At 36.1% G+C, this 12851-nt stretch overlaps 1 protein-coding gene across 1 annotated transcript in view; it reads left to right on the top strand.

Annotated features, from left to right (window-relative positions):
- Positions 1-12205, top strand: part of c1qtnf12 (C1q and TNF related 12) — a 22680-nt gene extending 10475 nt beyond the window's left edge. Inside the window, exons 5-10 of the mRNA XM_084428279.1 lie at positions 269-380; positions 549-730; positions 6025-6133; positions 7848-7941; positions 10309-10387; positions 10949-12205. Coding sequence (XP_084284405.1) covers positions 269-380; positions 549-730; positions 6025-6133; positions 7848-7941; positions 10309-10387; positions 10949-11047 — 675 coding nt within the window. The 3' untranslated portion in view covers positions 11048-12205. The remainder of the gene's footprint in view (positions 1-268; positions 381-548; positions 731-6024; positions 6134-7847; positions 7942-10308; positions 10388-10948) is intronic.
- The last annotated feature ends 646 nt before the right edge of the window (positions 12206-12851 follow it).

Raw genomic sequence — 12851 nt, 5'->3', positions numbered from 1 at the left:
AGAGTAAATTGATTCTGTCCACATACATGTGCGAGAACCATTAATGGAGCCGAAAGTCATTCAGTGCAGATATCTTTTTATTTTAAATAAGTGAGAATTAACTTTTAATGTATAATTGATCTCTACCAGAGAATTTGTAATGTATTGCATAATACATTCCTTAATACATTTCAAGTTTTAACACGTCATTACATAAAGTGAGATGCTCTTTTGAGAATTCAAAGATTGAATAAATATTATACAACAATTATATTTCTTTGACTATCAGCCTGGTCCCCCGGGCCCTCCTGGTCCTCCGGGGCCTCAGGGACCCCCAGGATCCCCTGGGGCAGAGGTCACTCAAGAGGTCTTGCTGCAAGAGTTCAAAGAACTGATCAAAGGTGAGGACCCACAATACACAATACATGTAAATCTCACCAAATGTCCATCATGTTTCATATTTATAATCAAGGGGCTATCATGCAGATTAGCCGGACATTTTGAGACACACAGTGATGTGGTGTCTAACTGCATGCAATAATGTGTCTACTTGTGATCTGCTTGAACAGAGGCCACAGAGAGGCGAGCAGCAGTGGATAGGCCCAATGAACCCAGTCAGCTGCCCACGGCTCTGATTACTCTTGAGGGAATGACCTCCTACAGGAGAATTGAGGAAGCCTTTCACTGCAAACTCAAAGGCCCTGTCGTCGTGGACAAAAAGACTCTGGCAGAGTTGCAGAACTTTCAGACAGTAAGTGCCTGCAGGGTCCAAAGCTTTTTGCTACATCAGCCAAAGACGGGTGAATCGAGTACATTTATTGGCCAAAAATGTTTCGTACAGGGCAAAGAAACTATGCATATAGAAATGGGAATTGTACATTTTGAAAAATGTGTGTTTACAATGAGTTTTTTAAATGACTTTTCACAGTCTTTTTAGAGATGGCATAAATGCAATCCAAAAAATGCCATGAACTAAATTTTAAACAACTATGAAGGACTAAAAATGACAGAAGGAAAAATAAATAAATAAAAGTAGAAATAAATAAATAAATGCAGAAATAATAGTGAAAATAAATACATTTTGGTAATATAAATGGCTATTTCTGTATTTTTACATGTATTTATTTATTTATGCATTTCTATATGTATTTATTTATGTATTTATACATTTATTTATATATTTATTTATGTATTTATTTATTTATTTATTTATATATTTATATATGTATTTATTTCTACATTTATTTATTTCTGTACTTCCACATTTCTACATTTATTTATTTCTGTATCTCCACATTTCTACATTTATTTATTTCTGTATCTCCACATTTCTACATTTATTTTTCCCTGCGCCTGTATGCTAATTGACCTATGGCTAAGCCACGCCCCCTCCACTCACTCGGACAAACAGTCAACATTCGGTAACAGGCGCTAGCTGTCACAGTAGGAGACATTTCACAGGACGCAATTGATGATTTTTGGAGACAGAAAGATTATATATATCATTTCGAGGTCACCAAAGGGGCCTTAACTATGCATTGGAGGGTTATATTAATAATTTTATTGTTGAGAAGGTCGATAAGCTTCAGCTCCAGACAAAGATTTACAGTTCACAGATGTAAACGTTATAGTTTGGTGCTATTTCGCTTCAAACGCTCGCTTTATACGCGCGTCCTATTCGCTTTGGACGCGCGAATGGATTAAAAATGTTCAAGCGTCGAACTAGACGCAATACGCGCGAATTTGACGCTCTATTCGCGTTTGGTGTGAACGCAGCATAATGAATAGGCTGCGATGTCAAGATTGCAATGCTGGAATGTGTGTGTGTGTGTGTGTGTGTGTGTGTGTCAGAGAGAGAGAGGCCGCGGGCGTGATCGAACAGTGGAAACATAAAAACATACTCCATTTTGTTCATACAGGACATCATTAAAACTGCAAAGTGTTTAGCCTACTTATATTTGTGTAAAACACAACAACATTGTGCTTTTGTCAAACTGTAACCTACAACTGTCACCCAACCAAAATCACACACACACACGCTGTTTAAAAGCAAAAATGACAAGAAAAAACATATAAAAACGAATGAAAACTGACTAACTGCAATGCATTTCAATGGACGTGGAAGCAGAGAATTTCCGAGTGTATTGGGTTAGCTATGCGCACTGTGATTGGCTCATCGCGTTTGGGGGCGTGGCTTAGCCATAGGTCAATTAGCATACAGGCGCAGGGAAAAATACATGTAGAAATGTGGAAATACAGAAATAAATAAATGTAGAAATAAATACATATATAAATAAGTAAATATATAAATACATAACTATATAAATAAATGTAGAAATACATAAATAAATAAATAAATAAATAAATACATGTAAAAATACATAAATAGCCATGTATATTACCAAAATGTATTTATTTTCACTATTATTTCTGCATTTATTTATTTATTTCTACTTTTATTTATTTATTTATTTATTTTTCCTTCTGTCATTTTTAGTCCTTCATAAACAACATTAATAAACAAATTAAATGTGATAAAAAAAATTATAATGTGTACATTTAACAGCATGTGTCAAACCTTAACAAACCTGTCAGTAACTATACTGATTTAAAGGCACAATTTGTAAGATTTTTTTATTAAAATATCCCAAAACCACTAGAACAATGTTATATGTTTTATCGACTTGTGTACTTGTGTAACAATGCTTAAATCCAGAGTTTAAAAACCATCAAGCTACGCCTTTGTTATTGTTTTAAATTAGCGACCTCTAGCGGTGAAACTTACACACTGTGCCTTTAAGTCTTAAAGATGTTTAATTCACTTAAAGGGATACTCCACTTTTTTCGGAAATAAGCTCATTTTACAACTCCCCCAGAGTTAAACAGATGAGTTTTACCGTTTTAGAATCCATTCAGCCGAACTCCGGGTCTGACGGTACCACTTTTAGCATAGCTTAGCACAGATCATTAATTCTGATGAGTCCAGTAGCATTTCTTTCAAAATGACCAAAGAGTTTCAATATTTTTCCTATTTAAAACTTGACTCTTCTGTAGTTAAACCGTGTTCTAAGATCGACGGAAAATGAAAAGTTGCGATTTTCTAAGCCTATATGGCTAGGAACTACTCTCATTCCAGCGTAATAATCAAGGAACTGTGTGGCCGTACCATGGGTGCAGCAGGCGTAATGATATGACGCAGCGCCTGAAAATAGTCCCCAGCTCGGTAACTTCTTCCAACGTGACCGGGACTAAGTTTGTCTAACCTATTAGACCTATTTTCAGGCACTGCGTCATATCATTACGCCTGCTGCACCCATGGTACAGCCGCACAGTTCCTTGATTATTACGCTGGAATGAGAGTAGTTCCTAGTCATATAGGCTTAGAAAATCGCAACTTTTCATTTTCCGTCGATCTTAGAACACGGTTTAACTACAGAAGAGTCAAGTTTTAAATAGGAAAAATATTGAAACTCTTTGGTCATTTTGAAAGAAATGCTACTGGACTCATCAGAATCAATGATCTGTGCTAAGCTATGCTAAAAGTGGTACCGTCAGACCCGGAGTTCGGCTGAATGGATTCTAAAACGGTAAAACTCAACTGTTTAACTCTGGGGGAGATGTAAAATGAGCATATTTCCGAAAAAAGTGGAGTATCCCTTTAAAAGAAAAGAGTCATTGGTTCATGAATCAGACTATACTGGTTGTGCTGTATGTTGTTGATTCACTAAAAAGAACTGGTTGATTAGAGTAAATTGTTGTGTAATTGAACAGCACTGGCCACGGTGTCTGTTTAACGCTGTAGAGTAGTGGTTTTGCTGCACTGCTGAAAAATAGAAATGTTGTCATTTTGTCTCTATCCCAGCTAACAAAAATACGTTGCAAGAATGTTTTAGTAATGTTTATATTAAGTTATGAAAATGTTATTTCTGAATGTTCCCTGAATGTTCAAAACGTCCAGTTTTTTTTTTTAAACATTTTTTTTAAAATTTTGTTATGGGAACGTTAAGGAAACATTTCATTGTATCATTTTGAAAACATTATGGGAATGTTACTTTTGAATGTTCTCTGAACATTCTAAACAAGTAGTAACATTTAAAAACTACAGTAAAACGTTTGAGAAAAAACCTTCGATGAAGGCTGTATAAATAATGTGTTTGTGCTAACGTTTTGAGAACATTATTAAAGACTAGATAACTTTGAACGAACATTCTATTAATTTTACTAGATAAATGTTTGTTCATGACTGTGAGAGAACCTTGCCAGAACGTTAGACAAAGTTCTGAGAATGTTCACTGAACATGGGTGACATTGAGATTTTTTTTAAATCATTTTAATCAACCATTTTACATTGTTCTCTTCTTCTTCGTCTTTTGCTTACTGTTCTTTCCCCACCACAAATTATTTAATCAGTCACAATTAGGTTTATATCTTGATCTTTAACATCATACGAACAAGAAAAAGAAAAAAACGGTTCATTACTTGTGCTGTATATTGAGCATATTAGTGTTGACAGCCCAAACAAAAGAAGGAAACAATGTGTTATACAACTGCGGAGCAGCAAATTTACACTAATGCCAATTCAAATGAGCATTCCAGTGATTTAGAAACAGTCATTTACAGTAAATGATACAATTTCCAAAGTGCACATGTGATCGTCTCTTTGTGGTAGCGGGTTCAGCTTTCACCAGAACGTAAGAAATTCCAGTCTGTTGCAAATAATTTCAAATTGGCTTATTTTGTCATCGTTCCATTTGGCTTCTTCACTGTGACAGTTTTACAGAATACTAAACACCAATTCGAAACGCTTCCAACATGTGTGCGTTCAAACTGAAGTGTGTAATTTCTGCATCCTGCATCAAACTGAATGGCAAAAACACTTTGGTGAAGCTGTCTGCCATTGGTCAATCAAACAGACAACCCCACCCAATCAGCTTTAAATACACAGCTGAATTAAGGCCACCTGTGAGAGCAACCTTATGATTGGCTCTTGTCATATGAACACTGGTGATGACTCACTGGATTGGCCGAAAGTTTACTCACATTTACCCTCCTCCTAAAAAATCTATCCTTTTTCAAATACATTGCTTTCTTGGTGGTGTACAAAAGGTACTCTGTATGAGGTTTTGGACCAGTGAGAGGTGTGTATAAAAATAGACACCACCATTTAAAACAGCATGCTGTTTTAAGGAAGAGCTATGCCCTGTGGCATTTTGATCAGCCAAGGACACACACGATAATCCATGATATTTGTTAAGCGTTCTTTACAGCAGTTACAGAAAAAAACTGCCATTGATTAATGCAGACCAGATTCACTCTAGCTCTAAGCAATCAGCATTTAAATATGTTGCTCTCTGAGGATGTGTGATTCTTACTTTCCATATTTGAGAAATGATGATTATTATAGTCTTTCAAATCTGTCTAATGGATGAAAAAACTGTTGTAAATGTCAGTGCAAAGTTTTATTCATCCAATGTAGAAATACATGTCAAATGAATTTACATGCTTCTCACATATCTGTTTGGATCGGACATGTATGAAAGGCATTCATTGTATGTGTTCAAAGCTGACAGCACGAAAAAAAAAATGGCAGAACTGAACAGTGTTTAGCACACTAATCGGAGGACTCATTATAAAAGCGTCTGAGTCTGGAACTCTTGGTGGGTTCTGGAGGCGTAATGCAGAATAATGTGGTCTGGCATGGCTGCAGTGTGCAGTTATGATCAAAAACAGAATCGGAGGATTCTTGGCAGATGTCTACATATTTCTAGCCATTTAATGGTTATGTGCTCCCAAACTGAGCCCTAAAACTGGTATATTTTCTAATGCTGTATGTGGGATGCTTTGATTTGCATGTGAGTTTATAAGAGTGTGGAGAGCAAGAATTCTGCTGAAAAACATATTCTTGAGATGCTTGGAAGGCTAGTCAGCAATTTACGTATATGATTTTCAGATAGAGAGTGAGCGGTGTTGATGTTGTTTGAGAAATGGTTATTAGGTGTGTTTATGGTAAGCCCTCTATAATTCTCACCTGTTTCATATCTTCAGCCTCCTGCCAAAGGTGCCTTCCTCAGAGGGACGGGGATGGATCAGTCCACTGGCCGATTTACAGCTCCTGTAACTGGAATTTATCAGTTTTCTGCCAATGTTCATATTGGTAAGGAAAGGTTGAAAGGTTCACCTCACCCAGTAAATATTCTGTGTTTCGTAATTTATTTATTTATTTATTTTTTTTGTGCCTTTTTCAGTGTGAGACATGAGGTTTTGGGGGTATGATAATGATTAGCGGTTTGATTAATGATAATCATGCATCATTTGTTCTTAAAGCTTAAACAGAAGAATGGTCCAGTGAATGGATGAACTGCTAAAATGTTTACAATTTACAGTGATTTTAAGTTATATTTTGTTATGGATGATACACCAAGTATATGGATGTACCAGTATACATTAAAATAATAATAATATATTATTAATAATATAAATAAGTTATATTTTGTAGATATATATATACAGTACATTACCTTTCAGTCACTTTTTTTTTTAAAGAAGTCTCTTATGCTCACCAAGGCTGTTTTCTGTTTTAATATATTTCAAAATGTGATTTATTCCTGTGATGGCAAAGCTGAATTTTCAGCTGCCATTTCTCAGATACTTCAGATATTATTCTAATATTTAGTATATAGTCAGTGTGAAACATTTCTTATTGTTATCAGTTTTGTGGAAACTGATATTTACTGAATATATTACAGAATTTCAACAAAAGTATGAATTTGTTTCTTCTGCTGAACACAAAAGAAGATATTTAGAAGAATATGGGTAAAAAAATGTTGATGGACCCCATTGACTTCCATAGTATTTTTTTTCTTCCCATACTATGGAAGTCAATGAGGCCAACTGTTTTGGCTACCCATATTCTTCAAAATATAATATTTTGTGTTCAGCAGAAGAAACAAATTCATACAGGTTTAGAACAACTTGAAGGTGAGTAAGTAATGACAAAATTGAACTTACTGGGCGAGCTATCCCTTTGATGCATCCTTGAGTATTAACTTACCTTACCTTAACCAAACCTTGTGAACAGTATGATGGATATGGAAAAAAAGCTTCTTAAAAAATGTATACATTAAAATGACTTTGGATAGAGGCTTTGTCTGCCAAAACAGAAGAAAGATTAATGGAAAATTCAGTTTCTCGGCTATAAACACAAATTGCATGGAGTACAAATTAATATTTCACTGTCATCTCTATCAGAAGGTGCCATCATGTAATGGATGTGTTTCAGACTTGGCACATTCTCAACAGATGGATTGCATTCCCTTGAAACTTACATTCCAACCGTGCTGCATTTGTTTGCTGAGATTGAGGGTGTCTTGCACAATCTCGCATGCTTAAAAAGCAAAAAAAAAAAGTGCTGTGCCTGAAAGCGCACAAGCGTATTTTGTTTTTGTTGCTTGATGCTTTAAAAAGGGGTCCAGTGATCCTGTTGACTTCATCCATGGTTTCAGAGGCAATGCTTATGTGGAGTTACACTGAAATAAGCCCCAGGGACCCTGAATGCAAAACTCTTCTAAGCTGTGGCGCCAACATGCATCTCCGGGAAAAGAAATTGGCTCTCTGCAGTAGACTGTGGCAGAAAATCAACATCCCCAAACAAATTCACAAATCCACTGCAGACTTATAGAAGAGACCAATATTTAGACGCGGCTGGAGGTCAAACATGACTGGCTGTGGCATCATGTGCTCCAGATACAAAACTCTGTCAAACAACATTTCAACAGCCTTTACTCTTCATACAACAGTTTGTAGTGCATGTCTGAAAAGTATTCTCAGAAAATATATATATTTTGTGTAATTTGTGTTCTTTCATGCAGACCACACTGAGGTGAAGAGAAGTAAGAACCAGCTGAGAGCCAGAGACAATGTCCGAGTTTTGATCTGCATTGAATCCCTCTGCCACAGATATACGTAAGTTTGGTTACATTTCTCACATTAAAAGGATAGTTCACCTAAAAATTCTATCATTATTAACTCATGTCATTCTTCTGTGAAAAACAAAAGAAAATATTTTGTTTGTTAGTTTTATATACTTTTTCATGCAATTACGATAAATAGAGACTGAGGGCCCTATCTTACACCTGGCGCAATGCAAAAAATTTTTTTTTGCTAGTTTCAGTCCGACACAGTTATCATTTTCACGTCCTGCGCCACGTTGTTTAAATAGCAAATGCATGAAAATGAGGTGTGTTCTGGCGCATTGTTATTTTGAGGCAACTGAAATAGACTGCGCCATTGACCAACTGAAACCTGGTCTAAAGTCAATGGCGCAATATTTTTGTTATTTTAATGAGCGCGTTAATAATGTGCGCCTATAGGCGGGTCCACAACACGCGTACACTCTGCTTATTAAACACACAGCAGCACACAAACATGCCAAATATTTAAAATAAAAGGATTACAATGTAAAAACTATTATTGTGTCCATAAAGATATGGTGGAATACGGCTTGTCCCGTAGATGATCTGCTTGCACACTTTTACCTCACACACGAGCAGTTCCGTTTGCACTCTGGAGACACATTCGGTCTTTCCACTATCAAATTCCATCATTTAAATAGCGAATCTGCTCATTTAAAGAGAATGGGAGATGAGACTCTGATTGGTTTAATGCACGTAAATCCCCAAACATTATTTATTTATTTTTCAAAATGTTCAAAACTGTTTTTGTTTAAAAGCAAAGTCTCTGTTCTTTCTTTTGATTTATACCATGGTCTGTCTGAATACACGATTCTGATTGGCTGGAAGGTGTGCAATAAAACCGTTCAATGCACAGGTAGTTCCAAGTCAGTTGTATCACCATTCTATATTAATGCGCTGTTGTAATTGAAGCGCACATACACATACATCACTTTGCGTCAGGCGGTTCGTTGCCTCCACTTAATGCAAAGCTAGCCATGGATTATCCCTTACATATTGCATGTTCAGTTATTCATACAACAAAATATTCTGGGGGCCCTGAAATTTTTGTGAAAAATAATCAAAAATCCTGGCTGTGGCAGGCAACTAAAAAAAAATAAAAAAAAAACGCTGGCAGGGAAAGAGTTAATGTGTTTCTGACTGGCCGCACAAAGTTTTCTTGTGAGTTTTGGTGATTTCAGGACTTTCTGTCAGACTTAGTGTCAGTTCTGTTAGCAAAACTATCCAGGAGAAAATCTGACACCAGCAATTTTGCAAGGAAAGTTATTATGATTACATTATGTCTAATTTACCCTCAAGCAGTCTATTTATTAACATTCGATTTTGTACCCGTTGTCCACAGACCACATCAATATAAATTCATGACTCAGACTCAGAGAAATACATCGCTTATGATGAAAATTAGTATTTTTCTTGAGCTCCTTTTTACATTCAGAGCATGTGGTTTTTATTTCAGTGGCTTAAGCGTGTGAGTGCATGTCATAAAAATCCTCTTTCACAAATCAAACAAAAATGAATTTACTTAAAAGAAAGAAAAAAAAACACTACTAGGAGACGGGGTATACATGAGATGCGGAAGGGGGAATGGGGGGTGGCAGATCTGGATAAACTCTCTTTCCAGTGTTTGCTGGTCGTTAGCGTTTTTTTGCGCTTTGTGAGTAACGCATGAGCTGTAAAGCATGTTGTCTGTTCAAACTTGTGTGGAAACCAGCAAGGCATTTCCTGTGTTAAAGTGGAGCAGGCCTTTAAAAAATGTCCTCTCACCTTCAGTCTGGTCCTTGTCACCTTAGTAACCTTTACCGCCACCTTTGACTCGTGGGGTCCCTGTTGGTCTTAGCAACAGTACTGAAGGATACATTTTTACATTTATTGCTGGATAGATCTAGGAAATTGTAGAAAATAGGAAATTATGCATTTTTAGGAATTAGGCATTTTTATCAATGTATTTTTATAACAAAACATAAATTGATATTTCTTTGAATAACTTTAACACTGTGCCATGACTTAATATAATGGCATTATTTCTCAATTATACTACTTTATCTTTTGCACATAAAAAAAAATAATAAAAAATAAAGATACAATTTAATTTAATCAAATCAAATAAAAGTATTGGCCTAACCAATGCAGTGCTTCCTGATTTTGGACATGAGAATCTGTGAACTGTCCCATAACTTGCATTCAAGTGGAAGATTTGAAAAGAGCTGGTTCAGTGATCAGAATGATTGATCTTACAAACATTTCACTCAGAAATTGCTAGTAAATATCAAAAGACAATTGCAAAGAAATGGCAAGTAACACATTTTACTGATTCGTGATTCATTTGTTCGCTCATAATATTTTCTTTACCGTTGTGCAGATCCTTGGAAATGATTGTTGGCCTTGAGAGTAACAGCAAGATCTTTACAGTATCTGTCCATGGACTGCTGGAACTTCAGGTAAGAGTTAGTTAACAGTTTCATTGTTAATTAACTGTATCCTCATCATTCAAATCTAGTGTTTCTACTGCTGTTTACTTGAACTCTTAAAAAAAAGCTCGTTAAGATTAAATATCGATTCATTAAATGATAAGCTATTTCCTCACAAAAGCGGTTTATTCAGTGTAGCCTCTTCTCCACTGACATCCATAAAAAAAAAAAAAGCCTCTGGTCACCTGTCCACAGCCGCAGCGTTAGCATTAGCCGTTACGCTTTTTTTGGCTAAAGGTTGCAGGCTTGCCTTCTAGTGGCTTCTAGTTTCCCATCCTTTGCCTAGCAAGACCTTGTTTAGCTGGTTCAGGTGTGTTTAATTGGGGTTGGAGATCAACTTTGCAGGACAGTGGCCCTCCAGGAGCAGAATTGGCCACCCCTGATCTAATCAGTTCTTGATAGAAAAACCCTCCAAAATATCTTGCTGAATAACTTTTTTTTTTCCAGATCCATGAAATTGTAGAATTAAAATGTGTTGCTGGTGGCAATTCGCATTGAATAAATATTGTGATGTCTTCTTTTTTTAAACAGGCCGGGCAGTACACCTCCATATTTGTGGACAATGCAGCTGGAGCATCGATCACAATACAGAACGGCTCAGATTTCATGGGCATGTTGTTGGGGGTATAGCCTTGTTTTACAGCCAGACTATATCTGGCAGGCCACAAAAGACTGCATTGCTCCTCTTCGGACTATCACCCAGCACCATATATCCTCATGAGACAATATTTGACTGGCGCAAAGCTCTTGATTTGTTCATGGAAGAGACATGGACATATCAATACCCACAAAGCAGAGACAGTTGGATGCAAAACTGAAAGACTTTACCGAGGACAGTGGATCCACATCTGCCTTTTCAGAAAGATAATTTCTCACTGTTTTTACTCTTATTTTGTGATATATAGATGTATACGAAGAGATTTTTGTACTTTGACATTGTGTTATGCCCTTCTTAACTAATAGTGTTTATATACAGAGTGTTTATATACACAACTTGTTTTCTACGATGAGAGGTTTCGTACAATACAAGAGCTAATCTAAGGATTTATCTTAAGGAATTTATGATCTTTTGGAGTTGTTACTCAAAATGCACACCTAGTTTTATGCATACATGCCTGTATTTTTTAAATATAACAAGCTAGACAGTTTTTATTTACTATGCAGCTCCAAAAAGTATGTTGTAGTGACTTGATTATTGATAAAAGAAAAGATTTTCCATTATGCTCGGCCAAAAGAAGGAAACAGCCAAATGTGAGAAAAGAAACAAGATGGATGACTCAGTCTATTTTTACGTTCAATCGCTAACAGCCCCAAACAATAGCGTTTATCCGAGCGTGTGTGTTTGTGAGTGTGTGTTTGGAAAGCTGCTGCCGTGATCGATTAGACATGTTAGAGTCCTGCTGAGTTTTCATTTTGTTTACTGCAATGCCAAATACGTCATCCGAATGCTCTGTTTTTCACGTTGCCATGGAAGTTTATTCTTTGAGATGTGTTGCTCTTCTTCCTTTTTTCCAAATGTCTTCCTTTTTTTATTAACTTCAGTAAATACAGAAATTAAGATGCACATATACTGTACGTATATTAGCATATTTGCCATACAAATTATTTATGTTTAAATGTATCTGCCAATTAAAATAGATTTATTTTTTTAATTGGCGTCTAGCCTTCCAGTAGATCTCAATACAAGTGAAAATAATGTAAGCAGACTTGTTTAAACGTACAGTATTTGCTTGTATTGTGGTGTAATGGAAATGAAAGTATATTCAATAAATGTAAAATATATCTATTCACCTGGGCACGCTTGCGGTTGACTCGAAATGACTTTTATGAGCTTTGAAATCTTGCTAACGTTCGTAATTCTCTGCTCGATAAAGCAGGCAGCACGTACTCCCGGTGCTGCACGATGAAGCTCATGGAAAATATTCTTTGCTGCGGTAGTGTGGAAAATGCTTCTTTGCATCATTTGCATTGTAAATAATCCAGGATACTTCAAATACCTTGGCAAACAAGAGCAAGCCTGACAGACTGATGGTGGCATGGCACCTGGGCACACTAAAGAGTGATGTCTGAAATCCAATCCAATTTAAGTATCATTTAACCTTGTCATCAAGTGTTATTTAAAACGACACACAGTTGCACAGATACACAAGGTTTCTTCAACAAGACCTGTGGTTTCGTAGGAGCCACAGCGCCTTCAAGCCTCATCTTTAGTCAGTAGGCCTTTTTGTTTTTCTTGTCTACTTATAGAGAGCTTTTGAGAAACAAAACTGTTCATTAGTGCTTCTTCAAAGCTTTTTTAATGCTCTGGTGTGGATATCAAGATCCATCAAGATTTTTCATTTTAAGCCAAACCCACAGCCTTGTAATACAAAACATTGTGGTTATATCATTATTCTGCTGAAGTATCATTTTAGTTTTATTTATATATTATCAT

The sequence above is a fragment of the Rutilus rutilus genome, assembly GCF_951802725.1.
Source record: "Rutilus rutilus genome assembly, chromosome: 13".
Taxonomy (NCBI): Eukaryota; Metazoa; Chordata; class Actinopteri; order Cypriniformes; family Leuciscidae; genus Rutilus; species Rutilus rutilus.
This window is presented reverse-complemented; position numbering and strand designations above follow the sequence as displayed.